At 35.3% G+C, this 16,238-nt stretch overlaps 1 protein-coding gene across 6 annotated transcripts in view; it reads right to left on the bottom strand.

Moving 5' to 3' along the window:
• UBR3 (ubiquitin protein ligase E3 component n-recognin 3) overlaps nt 1–16,238 on the bottom strand; it is a 190,134-nt gene that overhangs the window by 14,104 nt on the left and 159,792 nt on the right. For all 6 annotated transcript variants that reach the window (XM_065931732.1, XM_065931734.1, XM_065931735.1 and 3 more), the window contains 3 exons: nt 11,936–12,041; nt 9,827–9,930; nt 1,193–1,317 (listed from right to left, as the gene is read on the bottom strand). In XM_065931732.1, coding sequence (XP_065787804.1) covers nt 1,193–1,317; nt 9,827–9,930; nt 11,936–12,041 — 335 coding nt within the window. The remainder of the gene's footprint in view (nt 1–1,192; nt 1,318–9,826; nt 9,931–11,935; nt 12,042–16,238) is intronic.

Below are 16,238 nucleotides of genomic sequence, written 5' to 3'. Positions count from 1 at the left end.
ATCTGGTCACATCACTTCATGGCAAATAGATGGGGAAACAATGGAAACAGTAAGAGACTTGTAGGGGGGCTCCAAAATGATTGCAGATGCTGACTGCAGCCAAGAAATTAAAAGACGCCTGCTCCTTGGAATAAAAGTTATGACCAACCTAGACAGCATATTAAAAAGCAGAGACATCACTTTGCCAACAAAGGTCTGTCTAGTCAAAGCTATGGTTATTCTAGTAGTCATGTATGTATGTGAGAGTTGAACTATAAAGAAAGCTGACTGCCAAAGAATTGATGCTTTTGAACTATGGTGTTGGAGAAGACTCTTGAGAGTCCTTGGACTGCAAGGAAATCCAACCAGTCCATCCTAAAGGAAATCAGTCCTGAATATTCATTGGAAGGACTGATGCTGAAGCTGAAACTGAAACTCCAATATTTTGGCTACCTGATGCGAAGAACTGACTCATTGGAAAAGACCCTGATGCTGGGAAAGATTGAAGCCGGGAGGAGAAGGGGATGCCAGAGGATGAGATGGTTGGATGGCATCACCAACTTAAAGAACATGAGTTTGAGTAACAAACTCGGGGAGTTGGAGATAGACAGGGAGGCTTGGTGTGCTGCAATCCATGGGGTTGCAAAGAGTGGGACACGACTGAGCGACTGAACTTAACTGAACTCCAGGAGATCTTCCCAATCCAAGGATAGAACTTGCATCTACTGTGTCTCCTGCAGTGCAGGTGGATTCTTTACCCTCTGAGCCAGAGGGGAAGCCCCAAGAAAAGGGAAAGATTTTTAAATCTAGAAGTAGTGAGTCAAAAGTGATCTTTGGATTGTGACTGGGGATGAGGCAAGGAGAAGAATAGATGACAGATAAGTAAAACAGGTAAGCCTACATACATTTTAATACTTGCCAACTGTGATGATGTAAGTTTTAAAACTTCTGTAAGTTTAACACTGGCAGCAAAAGCAAAACAAAACTGTCCAGATACAAAAAGGGAAAGGCCAAGGTTTACAGACAGATAAAAAAGACCTCACTGTGCAAGGAAAACATTTTTAACATTTTTAGCCTGATGGTGCTCCATTTCCAATTAAAATACTGTTAATAACTCACTTTGCCTTTCAAACACCTAATCTCATTCACTCATACCACCAATTTAAATGAGCTCACCAAACTACTAAATGATAAATTCAGACAAGACACTAACCTTTTTGAGGGCTCCTGTGTGTTTCCAGGCTGACCTATCTTCCTCATTGCATTTAACTGAAAGTGCCACAAGACCTTGTGTATACAGTAGGGTAAAAAGCACCTTCACAATGCAGGTGAAGTGGTCTATGAGAGAAAGAGAAGATCATTATTTCTTTGAAATCTAGACATCTTATACTCAAGATAACCTCACAAATACATGCCTTTCCTTGCATGTGTAACTGGCTGTTGTTCAACAATAAAATGTGGTATTAAATTTGTGACCCAATAGATCTGAAATTATGGAATCAAATTTCCTTTATTCATCTACATAATATACAAATAAGAGGCTTTTAGCACAGTGGGAAGTATGCTCTGTTTCAACCTCAGAATAATGCTGTAATCTTGGCCAATCTCCTCACTGCACACCGTGTGCTTAATAACCAGGTCTGGGAGTCTGAGTGTCTAAAACCAACAATTTACCGGCTTCCAATATCTTATGAAGAATAGTACAATACAGAACTTCTAAAGTAAAAAAGAAAAGAAAAAAATCCCAATATTTTAAGTACTCTGAATTTTAAAATAATGAAAACTGTTATTAATGCAAAAATAGTAGTAACAATATGTAAAATGCCTGGTCTGGGGGAGAACGTGAGGGTGGGATGTTTTGAAAGAACAGCATGTATACTATCTATGGTGAAACGGACCAACAGCCCAGGTGGGATGCATGAGTCAGGTGCTCTTGCCTGGTGCACTGGGAGGACCCTGAGGAGTCGGGTGGGGAGGGAGGTGGGAGGGGGGATCGGGATGGGGAATACGTGTAACTATATGGCTGATTCATGTCAATGTATGACAAAACCCACTGAAATGTTGTAAAGTGATTGGCCTCCAACTAATAAAATAATATTAAAAAAAAAAAATGATAGCATAACCATCATAATTAACATTAATATACACCAAATAACCCACAAAATTTCTTCAAATGTCTCCTTTCAATCTTTGTAACAGTCTCAGCTGGACAACTGAACTTCAAAAGATGTGCTTGTAATAACAAAACTAATAATCACTTACATCTGAACTTGAATCCATACAGATCCTTCAGTTTTTCCTTCTATTATATTATGCTACTCCCCTAGTAAATGGCTACTACCACTTAATCAGTTGTTAAATTAAGAAACCTGTAGACATCTTTTCCTATGTCTTTCTCCCCACAGTAAAACAATCACCAAATCCCATGAATTTTTAAAAAATATCTTTGAAATGAGTTCCAACACTGTGGACCATGCTTCCATCATTTCTTGTCCAAACCTATTAATTTCAGCCTGAACAGTTGTGTCAGGGTTTCCTAAGACCACTTCCAAGCTTGATGATTCACTAGGAAGACTCACAAGATGCAGCAGATAGTCTTATGATTTATCACAGCAAAAAATTCAAAGGAAAAGAAAAAGGCATATTGAGTGAAGTTCAGAGGAAACTTTCAAGAGTCCTCTCCCTGCAGAGTCACACAGGATGTGTCCATCAATGTGCTGTGACAGTATGGGTGAAATATAAACCAGCGAATTCATTAAGAGGCTCTGCCCAAGATTTTTATTGGGAGCAGATCACACAGAGGTACCTACGGCCTGGCACATACCTCCCAGGAAGAAAACAAGTACGTTCATCATAAACTACACTGTCTGTACAGTTTGGGCATAGAGAGCCAGTTTTATCAGTGGGATGATGGAAACCCTCCTGAAATCAAAGATCCCAGATACCAGTCAAGGGCTGACCTTGGGAGCAGGTCTTTCAAAGGACAGCAGTCAGGCCTTCTTTATGAACTCTTCTGCACAGTAGTTTATCTGCATGACTTGCCCCCTGCAACCTTTTTTGTTTGTTTATTACAGCAAGACGGATCTTTTAAAAAGAAGTATTCAGCATCCTTCCACTGGGTCTCTGTACAAATGAAAACATTCCCTCTTTGGAGCCCAGCTAACTCTTCAGTTAGTCAGATGACACCTTAAGATCATGCCCTAAGGAAGAATCTTGCCCGATTTTAAATGTGTGTGTGTTTCTGTGTATGTGTGCAGCGCGCCTGCACACATATGCATGCATACACACACATGCTGTCTCTTACCAGTACTGATGGGTTGGGGTGGGAACTTGACGTAAGCTGAGCCAGAGTACCTATTTGGGATTTTTTAACTGGAGGTAAAGGGAAGGTATAAAGATGTGAGTCTGGAAATATCAGGCATCATGTTCCTGGTCTATGGCAGAGACTGTCTAAGGCCAAAGTGAATGAAGCAGAGCCACAGAGTTAGAAGGATAGATCCAAGATGGCAAGAACTCTGCCAGCATCAGAAGTCCTGGTTCTGATCATCCTTAGGACTCCAATTCCTATAGTAGGGTTATGTGAGTCCATTCGTGCTCTCTTTGTGCTTATAAGCTAGCTCTAAATGGATTTCTAAACACCCCAATATCTAGGTACCTAACACATGCCAGGTTACAGACAATAAGGACTTAGGGTGTGGATAGTGAGACAGACAGACGGCTATATGTATGTTCAGTGTGTGATGTGAGCAACAGGAAGAGAACTGTAAACTGTCCAGTGTAACTAGACTGGAAGTAGTGATCCATGAGAGATGAAGCTAGAAACGTAACCTGTATGCTGAAGACCAAAGGCTGTAAACTGAAGGCTACCTGTCTGAATACAACCGGCAGAGATGTTTGGTTTGCTTTTATCCTGCTTTGGTTTTAGTTACTGACATTTAAAAATTGAACACTTCTTGTAAAAGTCCATATTTCCACTTACTCTTGAAAAATAGGAAGATCTGACAGCATTGGGCCCACATTCGTATATGCCAACAATTATCTGGAGCTGAACAGTAACTGTCCTCTGGCCAAGCATACTTGCCACAGTCCCCAGTCCTCAATTATATTAAACGAAAGACATCATCGTTAACAATGGATTTCGGCTATGAAGCCTAAATTGTTTAGGTTTAAATTCTGACTCTTCTGATTAAGTTAGTTAAACACTCTGCTTTTTCATCTGTTAAAGTAGGTGGATAATAACATCTACTTTAAAGGGGTTAAGTGAAATGGATAGTTCAGCTTAAAATAGTGGATTGGCAATGGCAATCAGTATATCTGTTATTATTACTACTATCTATGTTACTTGTTTCGTATCTGTAAGTTTTTGATTTACAGAACTTAGACTGGGCAATGAGAAGTAATTTTAAGCAGGACAATGATAATATTAGATTTGAATTTTAAAATACTCACTGCTGCTTCTTAGGAGAAAGGCACTAAAACAAGACCAGAGGCAAGACTACCTACGAGCAGATAGCAAAAGCCTCTAGCACATGTCAAATTAGATGCCCTGATGAAAAGAGTGGGCTGAATTAGAGAAATATTTAAATGACAGAAATTATAGAATTTGGTAGAGCTTCCAAGGTAGAAAATAATGATAGTCTCTCATTCTATAGAGGGTAAATATCAACAGTAGTAGTATTGACTAAAATAGAAAATCGAGGAAGAGAGCAAGCCTGGATGGGAAGAAGATGGATTAATGTCACATGTGGTGAGTTTGAGGAATATGTAACATTCTGTGTACAAGTGTATAAGTCTGCAGCTCACCAGGGAGCTGTAGACTGGCAGGAAATATTTGGAATCATCAAAGAATAGGAAAGGAAGGTATCATCAAAATTTTAAAAATTCATAATGATTAAATCTTTTAATAGAAAGATAAAAATAACAGAGTTTGTCTACTAAGCACAAACAAAATGATTTTAACCAAGAAGTATACTACTTAGAAACACTACTCACATATAGTTTCTTCTCATTATAAACTACAGAAATTAATTTTTAATTTAAAAGAAATGATGTACTTAAAGAAACAACTGCTACTTTCAGCATAATTTTAGCTTCTTATTGTAGCAAAGTACCATTTTTTAAGCTATTTTGTCTACCTTGATTATCATCATATCTAAAATATTTAAACTGGCAGTTTAAAGTTATAGATTAAACTTAAGTTCTGATGTTCACTCATTCGTTTAAGAAATATTTATTTACTGAATACTTGCCATGTGTGAAATTAACGTCTTTTAGAGACTTAAGGAAACAACAAAGGAAACACTCGTTTTAGGTGTATATTAAGTCAACAGGCTATTACCTTCCAAAGTTAAGACAGAGAGCAAAACCCTTCAAATATAACAACCAAAATTTAAAATGGAGGAAAAAAGAACTGGACATCTATTCTCAATGTTTCTTTTAGAAAAACAAAAATCCACTATCAAACCACCTAAGGGTAAACAAAGAAAGACTGATATTAATCTAAAATGTGTTAGAAGCAAACAGTCTTTAAACAATGGTACATATTTTAAGTTTTATAGTGCTACTGCATGACAGGAAAAAGGAAAGGGGTTGGAGAGACAAGGCACTGTCAAGGGGTCAATAATTAAAGCTGCCCCTACTGATCACATTAAGATAAATGTGGTAAGGCAGAAATGTAAGCCTGAAGCTCTTTAAAAAGTAAATTTTTCCTTAGAATCACAAATGAAAATTAATTCTTTACTTAAATTGGTGTGAGAATTGAACTACTAAGTAGATGCCACATCTATCTCATCACACTATTACAGAAGATGAAGTCATCATTTTGTTATCAGCATGCAATTCATCAGTTAAAGAAAAAACTGAAACATACAATTTAATTTTTTTCTTTTGGCTATACCGCATGGCAAGTGGGATCCTAGTGTCCCGACCAGGAATCAAACCCATGCCTCCTGCAGTGGCAGCACGAGTTTCCTAACCATTGTGCCGCCTGGGAAGGCAATAAACCAGCTTTTTAAATGGACATCACATGTAAGTCTTTATCCATATTTGATTTTTTCATCAAGATAAAGATCCTGAAACAGTAATATAGTTCAAAGAATACTGACATTAAGCTGAAATGACAGCTTGACTCTGGAATGAGTACATCAGATTTTCTTCAGTGGGTAAGGCAAAAATACACAAGAAATTTTAAAAAATCTGACAACTAAATATTTAGTGAGTATGCACTCTATCCAACGGTATGTGTGCTGTGTTTTGCAAAAGTAATCCAGGGAATCTATACTCTCCTGGAAAGGTACAGTTATTCAACTAACACCCATTTATTTACTGGTTTGCCTACAAGTACCAGGCTTAGGGTAGGTGATAAACAAGAAGACAAAGAGGATTCTGATGTTTGCAAAAGTTTCTTTCCATAAACTGTTTTAGAGTTAAGGTGATACCAAATGCTCCAAGTTTCTTTAAGGACAAGATAGAGTATATATAAAATAATAAAACCCAAATGTGAAAAATCATAGAAATAATAAACATGATGTAATGAAGACACTTATTCCTTTCCTAAAATTATCATGAATTTTTTTTGTAAAAAAATTATACTCTTCAATAAATCATTTTCCACATATCCATGAAAATATCAAATCTTCTTAGCCTTCCATTTTATGATCTGAGTTACTAATGTGCTCTGATTCTCTTCAAAATGTCTAGTCTACAACAAAAAAGAATTTGTGATGTGGTTTTCCGTGTGATAAGCTTCAGCCTATTTTCCCTCTGACGAGTAATGAACACAAACAGCTTAATAAGACTTTCTTTGCCTTAATCAACACAGAACTGGGAAAGGATCCCACATCCATCTAACAATGAATAAGGTAGTTAATGCTGTTCCCTTGGGTATACTTCAGGACAATTGAGGTTTAGGTTTAATAAACTGCCAACATTACCAAAGAACATTATACAGAAGTGATCACAATTTAAGATACAAAGATTTCAACTAAAGTAACAGCTTTCTTGAATTTTGAGAGAACATAAGCAATTTACCAGAAAATAAGACAACCGGATATTTAACACCTTCATTCCACATTATTGAGTACATTATGTACCAGGTAGGCACAAGGGACACACAAAATGGTGCAAGTCCTGGAGGAACCGATAGTCTCGAGAGAGTAATATTGAAGAAAATCTACTACTATGACAAAGAGACAGGTATTGAAATAGAACTATGAACAAGCTATTTTGAGAAAGCGAAAAAGGGACAGCCAAGAAAATGGCTTCCCAGTAAAGAAGCACCAGGGGTTACTAAGTGAATAAGGGAGACATGGCAAACATTTAAACGTGCTCAAAACCTGCTCAATAAAAAAAAAAAAGAAAAATAACTCTGAATTATATCCACACACAGCCTCTATTCTCTCCCCACATTCACTCCTGATAACTCTCTGCTCACTATGTCTGTTCTCTCATCTCTCTCTCATTTCTCATCCCATTAAAATCTGTATCTGATTCTACAACTACTCAAAAGCAATTTTCTTACTGCCATTCCTTGTTATAGAACTATTTATTTGCTTTATGACCAAGAGTTCTCAGGAGAATTTATAAATAACTCAGTTTTAGAGGTCAAGATTCATTTGAAAATATGGTAGGAGCTATGGAACTTCTCATAAAAAATGTACATATACATAAAAATTTTTTTTCACATTAAGAGATTCATGATTCCTTGAAGGCCACTGTGCTGTGCTTAGTCACTCAGTTGTGTCTGACTCTCCAATCCCATGGACTGTAACCCACCAGACTCCTCTGCCCATGGGGATTCTCCAGGCAAGAATACTGGAGTGGGTTGCCATTTCCTCCTCCAGGGGATCTTCCTGACCCAGGGATCAAATCCAGTCTCCCACATCGCAGGCAGATTCTTTACCATCTGAGCCCCCAGGGAAGCCCTAGGCCAGAAGGGAGTTCCAAATTAAGTTCTTTTAATAATGTAAGGAAGGATGTGGAGAAACGAATAAAAGTTCCAACAGTCTTTGTCTTGAATCCATTCAAAAAACACTTTTTAAACATTGTAGGCCACCAAAGCTATTTTGATATGTTTGAAATGAAAAAGGGACATTTCAAAAACAATGAAATTACCTGAAAGAAATCTTTATTTCTGTGTGCAAACTATAGATTAACTGCTTAAAAACAATGTCAAGTAGGCTGTAAGGTATCTGTAGCAACGATAAAGTTGCCTCTTCAGTACGGTATGTTCAAGGAATAATGGAAGTTGAAAAATCATGCGAATGTGATATTCTGAGTCACTATGGAAGCCTATGATCAAAACAAAAGGCTACCTTAATAATCTTTACTCGAATGGTTTCCAGGAAGTCTAGGAACACAACTAATTTCAGCACTCCAAAAAACATTCTCCAATACTCTGGAGTTCAAAATACTTTACTAATATGAGGTAGAATTAGTCTTCAATCAAGTATAGAGATTCTATTTAATCAAATATTAGCCTATTTTAATAAAAACTAATTTTCAACTCTACTTGTCTAGGGTAAAAGCATTCTGAACTTACAAGGAGTTTTTTCATACTTTCAGTAATTGTGCACATCACCTAATGGTGTGAGTGTTTCATTTATATGTTTGTTTTTTCCAGTGAACACCTAAACCACAGATTAAAATGCCTTGGTTTGAAGAAGCTACCAAAGATTGCTGGGGTCATATCATCAGGACACAAGCCAACTAAAATCAAACACAAGTGTTTAAACAGTTATTATTCTACACAAGAACTAAAAGAAATCTCATTTGCTAAAATTCATTAGTCCACAATAATTATAAAAAACAAAAAAGAAATCACCTTTTGGAGGATGCTAAGAGAAAAAAAACAAAACCTACTTATTTTTCTGAAAACTGGTAAACAAATCAAGCATTTAAACTGACTTTCCTGCCCAGAAATAAAGCCACATGTCAATTAACTTATGACAAAGGAAGCAAGAATATAAGATCAGGGAAAAGACGGCTTCTTTAACAAACAGTGCTGGGAAAACTGAACAGCTACATGTCAAAGTATTAAAGTGGACCATCTTCTCAGACCATGTACAAAGAAAAACTTGAAAATGGATCAAAGATTTAAATGTAAGACCTGAAACCATAAAACTTCTAGAAGAAAACAAAGGCAAGTATACTCTTTGATATAACTCTTGGCGATATATTTTTGGATATATCTCCTTGGGCAAGCAAAACAAAAGCAAAAATAAATGGGACTCCATCAAACTAAAAAGCTTTTGCACAGCAAAGAAATTACCAATAAAACAAAAAAGGAAAAAAAAAAAAAAAAAAGGGAGCCTACTGAATGAAAGAAGATATTCGCAAATAATATATCCAGAAAGGTTTAATATCCAAAATATATTAAAAACTCTACAACTCATACAACTAGGGAGCAATAATTATGAATGCTATCAATATCATACTAGTAAAAATTAATATGCAAAAATTACTAGTATGATATTAACACTAATTAAAAATAATGGGTCATCACATTTTTAATAACTCTATGATACTCCTATATCAAAATGCATATAGATAGGTAAAGGCATTAAAGCTGACAGTTTGCTCTATTTTTCACATTTTTGTACTATTTTAATTTCTTAAAGATTTTCAGTGACTCCCTCATATCTTTACTTAAATATTGACTAAAGAGCTAAAAACAAACCCACAAGGAAAAAAATTCTTTATTTCACTCTCATCTTTAGAAATAAATGATTACAATGCTATTTATCTCAGAACATTTCCATCAGAGTGAATGTTATATTTATGCCTGTAACTTTTAGAATACTCATTATATATACAATATAATATAAGAATCTAAACTGTAAAGACATACCTTTGTGTAAGGGTTGAGGCATCATTAAGATCTGGATGAGCAAAAGGGATGTAACATCATGATAAAGAATTGGAACCTCAGGCTGTTGTTCCTCATTTCCCAGTCTAAAAGAAAAATGCATAATCACTTTAGACAGTATTTTATTTTCTTTCTAATTCACTTTATATCTCACATATATATATGTGTATGGAACAGAAACCAAACTTTCGTAAGCAACTAAGAAATCTCAAAAGAAAAAGTTAGGACCACATTTTTGCCTAAAAATATAATATTCTAGGCTCACATATTTCTTTGATTCTGCCTAATAGGAAAAAACTACCTAGAAAATTTATTAGGTTTTACTAACTTAAACAACTGGGACACATTAACTTGATTGTGAATCTTTCTGATCTCTCAGATTACAGAAATCAAACAAAGTATTAAATGGAATTTAAGAGAATTAGCTTCACTACAAATGGGGTGGCACTCAGGATACTTGCTATCACAAACTTTATATTAAAGAATAAATATTCGTGTTATAAAAAAATCAATTTACAAACAAGTTACATTGAAAAGGCGTGGTTAATATCTCTTGTTCAAAGTTGTTTCAGGATGGGCAGGGAGGTAGGAGGGGGGTTCAGGATGGGGAACACATGTACACCCAAGGTGGATTCAAGTCAATGTACGGCAAAACCAACACAATGTTGTAAAGTAAAATAAGGAAAAAAAAAAAAAAAAAAAAAAAGGAATACACACACACACAAAAATAAATAAATAAAAAATAAAAACTTGGAAACAAACAAAAAAGTTGTTTCGACTTTAGGACTAACATAAAATTCAAAGAAAATCTTTTAACATTTTCAAAGTTTAAAAAAAAGATATAATAACCAAAGTAGAACTTAAAATATACTCTAAAAGACAAAATAGTAAACCTAAGGTACGTATAGTACCATAAAACACACAGAATTTATTATAGAGCAGCTCTTTTCATTCTAAAAGAATTAAAACTCCTTTAGAAACTTAAATATTTTGATCACAGGTTTAATTTTTCATGTCAGAGAACAAAAGTAAATCTTAAGCATTGAGAATAGGCTAAATTCTGAAGTTACATGTGAGACTTTAGATTTGGGATAAATAAAAACTGCTGAAATCTTTTATAAGGCTTCGTCATTCAGCAAAATAGTGATTACTTAACTGCTGGCCAGGCATTGGATACATGTGAGTAAACAATCCCTGCTTCTATGATGCTTATGGAACTGCCAAAGAAGACAGCTCTTTGAATATCTCCATTCTCTACAAATATCTCTTTAATACTTGTCTTTCTCTCCAAAGATAAACTTCCATTAATGCTATGAATCCTATTATTGTCTCTTAAGTCTCCCTGGCATCTCTTCTTTACAAGCCCAAAGTTTTTAAGAAGAAAAAAATTTAGGGGGCACCACTTTCTCACCTATTATTCAAATTCCCTCAGAAATGGTTTACCACTGATTACATAAGTGGTAGCATAAAGTACAGATTCTGTATTTCTACAAATTAGGAGTAAATAAATTAGGTGTATCATTTCAAAAATTTTAATGATGTGGGAATTTGGTTGTCATGTGTTATTTTTGAAAAGCAGATTCTAAAACTAGTGTGTTTCTAGTTAATAAATCATAAAGCAGTTTTTTGTGATTTTTTTTTTAAACCACTATTCTGTAGTACCTAATGAAGGTAAGAATGATCATAGGTTTCAAACATCATCAGGTGAAAGGCTGTGGGGAACTTTACAATGAAGGAATAAGTCTAAGGTTGCTTGAACCCTTTGATCAATTATGACATGAAAAGAACAACCGGGCATTATGTGCCTCTGAATGTTTTGTCTATATAAAAACCAATGAAATTCTTTAAAAGATTTTCTCACTCAGTAGGAATTTTTATGCAAATTTAACAGAAAATATAATAGCATAAATAGTAACAATAATAAATAGTATATAAATGGTATAAAAGTATAATATAATAAACTGTTTTCAATTTTTATCATGTATTATGTCTCATAAGGAAAATTCACATATTAAAAAGAACTTCAATCTTATTATACTTAATCATTTTCAAAAAAGTTTTAACTGAATTTAATCTTTCAATAATACTTACTGCGAACTCATCTCTTCTAGTAACTGTGTGAGCTTTCTCCAAGGGTTATACTCAGAATCAATGCTATAAAGTCGCATGTGCAAGGCTAATACATGGAATAGCTGATCTAAATAAATTGAAGGAAAAGTAATTAGAAAGTTCACACAATTTGTCCAGAACAATATTCAGGCAAAATTTCTAGTAATTTTTAAAGAAATGTTTCCTTTCCTTATAATTCACCAAGTGTAAGTACCAACAACTTCATGCTCTCTTTTAAGGTAAACTCTGAGGGCTTCCCTGATTGTTCAGTTGGTAAAAAATCCACCTGCAACACAGGAGACCCCAGTTTGATTTCTGGGTCAGGAAGATCCCCTGGAGAAGGGATAGGCTACCCACTCCAGTATTCTTGGGCTTCGCTTGTGGCTCAGCTGGTAAAGAATCCACCTGCAATGCAGGGGACGTGGGTTCAATCCCTGAGTTGGGAAGATCCCCTGGAGAAAGGAAAGGCTACCCATTCCAGTATTCTAGCCTGGAGAATTTCATGGACTGTATAGTATATATGGCTGCAAAGAGTTGGACACAACTTTCACTTTCATTGAGATATATATCCAAATAAATTCAGAACCTGGACTATTCTTTTATGCTCAATCTTAATACAGAAATAGTTTGTTTTCCTCATGTTCTGTCAGAGACCTACCTTTCCTTGACTTTATGCCTTGATCTTGGTAACCTGTAGTTTTCACTGTTGTGATCTCCTAACCAAAATTCACTATTATCTTCAACACCCTACTCTGAGTAACATGGACAATCACATCCACATAAACCACTGTTATCTGAAGTTCTTCCTTTACCTAATTTTTTTCTCCTGAATATTCTTTAGATTTAATTGTGATTTCATCTTTAGACTCAACATGAAGGAAAAAATAATGGAAATGAGAATAATATTTAGAAGAACTATTCTGCTATGTTCATTTCTTCTTCATTTCTTCTATCTGACAATAATCTATGACAGATACCACAACAATAATCTACTAGTCTCAACTTTTGACAAAATTCTGCTACCACATTTAGAAAAAGAATTGTTTAAAATTTTTTAATTATTTGGAAAAAATTTTTTTAATTTTGCTTTCATATCCCATGTCCTTTTTCTGGTATAAATTACAAGGACTGGACTAAATTACTCTCTTAAATACTCAAAATACTTGAATTAAAATAAATCAACAGTCCCTTTCTAGAAAGTCAGAAAATACTTTTTGACAGGTGATTAGAATTAATTACTAAAGCCAGAAAGAAGAAAGTCAAATGACATAACCATATTGTTGTCACTTACTCTCTAAATTAAACTACTCAAAACTAAACAACATTTTGTATCTCTGAGCAACTGACTTAGAAATTAGCTATACTTTAGAATAACTTGAGATCCATCCATGTAAGTATTAGTAATATTAGTGGTGGTAGTAGTTTGAAGAAATCATCTGTGAGACATGAGAGCTGTAAGATGAACAAAACAAACGTTCCACTCTGTGGGGCATTGTAGTAGAAATGGGAGGTGGGGGAGGAGCTGAACCTAACACTGTACCTACAAGTGTTTCAATCTAATCTCTGTATAACAAACAGAAGAATTTAAATACCTTATTCTTATTCATCTTCTGCCTGTAAGTCAATGTATAGTCTAAATCTTCTCTTAAAATTTCTTCATCCTATTAATGGTTAAGACTAGCTGAGTATTTATTAGTGCCAAGCACTATTTCAATCACCTACATAGATTTGTCTCAATTTATTTTCACAAAAACTGTGTCAGGTAGATAATATAGTTATCTTGTTTTGAGACAAGTTTCCCAAATTTTCATTTCGTCTAGTAACCTGGTTCCATTGGTAACAATAAGAACAAGAGACATTTTTAGCAGTGAAATAATATGATAAAGATATACAAGTTATTCTTATTTTATTTCAACTCAATTTTACATAAGATTTTTATGAAGTATATATACAATTCATCTTTTTTTAAAAAGTGTCTAAAACCGAGAAGTGTTTAAAAAAAAAAAATCCTCTAGTAGAAATATTAACTCAAGCTGCCAAGTGGGGAGTTTTGCATTCTTATATAAGTTTTTAAGTGAATCAAAGGTCTCTTTTTACTATCTCTTTTCAAGACAAAACTCAATTAACTTGAAGCTTTGATTTAATCAAAAGCATAGACATGGCAATTTTACTAACCTGTTTTACACTGAAACCATGATCAACATAAAAGTAATGTTGCAAATGCCTAATTTCCTAGACTTTATCATAATTGAAGAAATACAAATGTTAGAAGAAAACTTTTTCATTTTCCTATATTCCCTTATTCTACAAATGAGGAAATAGGCCCAGAGAAAGGAAGTACCTTGCCAGGTCACCCTAAATATTTATTAGCAAAGCTAAGAACAGAATTCAAGATTCCTGATGACAGTGACAGTCACTCAGTCATGTGACTTTGCCGCACGTCTTTGCCACCCCATGGAGTAGCCCGCCAGGCTCCTCTCTCCATGGGATTCTCCAGGCAAGAATACTGGAGTGGGTTGCCATTCCCTTCTTCAGGGGATCTTCCCAACCCAGGGATCAAACCTGGGTTTCCCACATTGCTGGCAGATTCTTTACCATATGAGCCACCAGGGAATCTGACTTTAAGATTTCCTACTTCTTTGTTTTTTCTACCACTTCAGTTCTCCTTGAGTTTTTAGTGGTTAAAAGAAAAGTATAAAATTCCTTTTGTAACACACACCCCTTTTCCATTCCTATGAAGAACTGAGATTGTAACCCTGTTGCATCTTCTAAAGCTATTAATATAATATATGACAAGGGTCTTTGGTATTAGCTTTAACTAGAATCAAAGGATGATAACATATCTAATGAGGTGCATCTATCTTTCAGAAACAATCCTGGAAATTGCAGATAACTTCAAGAGGAAGCAGAACAGGCCAATAACAATCAATACTTTTCATCATGTTTATTTAATTCACTGTGTTTGCAAAATTCAATCTGAGACATATCAATAAGAGTAAACTTTAAAATTTATTTAGCAACAAAAATATCTTTTAGAGAATTCCCTGGCGGTCCACTGGTTAGGAGACCATGCTCTTCACTGCCAAGGGAACAAATATTGACATCAGAAGATGTAGGATGAGGAGAACCTCTGATCACGTCAAAAAGTTAAAAACCAAAAAATAATGGAAAAATGTAATAAACACCAAATATGTTCAAGACAGGCTTCCCTGGTAGCTAAGTGGTAAAGAATCCACTGCGATGCAGGAGATGCAGGAGACAAGGGTCTGATCCCTGAGTCAGGAAGATCCCCTGGAGGAGGGCATGACAACCACTCCAGTATTCTTGCCTGGAAAATCCCATGGACAGAGGAGCCTGGTGGGGTACAGTTCATGGGGTCACAGAGTCAGACACGACTGAAGTGACTGAGCACGTACACACACGTTCATGAGATTTTAAAGGTTGAAAAGCAATTATACCAAGAAAGGATATTATTAAAATTTTGAATAACAACAGCAAAAGGAATAGACAACTTTTTCTGGAATGACACATTTTAAGGTTGTAAACTTACACCTACATTTACAAAAGGGTTTAGAAATGAGAAAATCACTCATTTATAGGTGTGCTGCGACTTCAATAAACAGGCAACACTGTCCAGTAGGACTAAGGAAGTCCTAGATTTGAATTCAAGCTCTGTACTGGCCATGTGTCCTTGGGCAAATTATCCTAGTTTTATTATCTGTAAACTGAGGATAATTCCAACTCTCTGGCCTGTTTGACATGATGAGTAGTTATAGTAGGAACACATATCTGCAGTGTGCAGATAGTGTGCTTAAAAACATGTACATACATAGATGGTTTCTATGGATAAATTCCAAATAATAAATGTAATATTTATAAACTTGAGATAGTACAGCCGAAATTAGAGATTATAACTACATAAGAAACATTAGGTCTCCACATAAAACTACCACTCTACACAAATATTAAGATATATTTTTAACCTTCATCTCTCTCCTCTCCTGAACTTTTGGTACCACTCTGCCTTGGTTCTCCCCCAGCTTCTTCCCAGTCACCTATAAGTGCTTTTCCTCGGCTGAGCCCTAAAAGGTGGCATTCTCCATAAGGAAGGAAAAGGACCCCTTCTTGGCCTTCTTTCCCTCTCATCCTGCATACACTACTTCATCTAAGCTCAACTTCCACTTCCACCTGCAAGTTTACAATTCACAAATTTCTCTACCACTTCCGATGTTTGACAGGCACCACAGAAATCTATATATCCAAAGCTAAACTGATTACATAGCCC

Source organism: Muntiacus reevesi, chromosome 3 (assembly GCF_963930625.1).
Source record: "Muntiacus reevesi chromosome 3, mMunRee1.1, whole genome shotgun sequence".
Taxonomy (NCBI): domain Eukaryota; kingdom Metazoa; phylum Chordata; class Mammalia; order Artiodactyla; family Cervidae; genus Muntiacus; species Muntiacus reevesi.
This window is presented reverse-complemented; position numbering and strand designations above follow the sequence as displayed.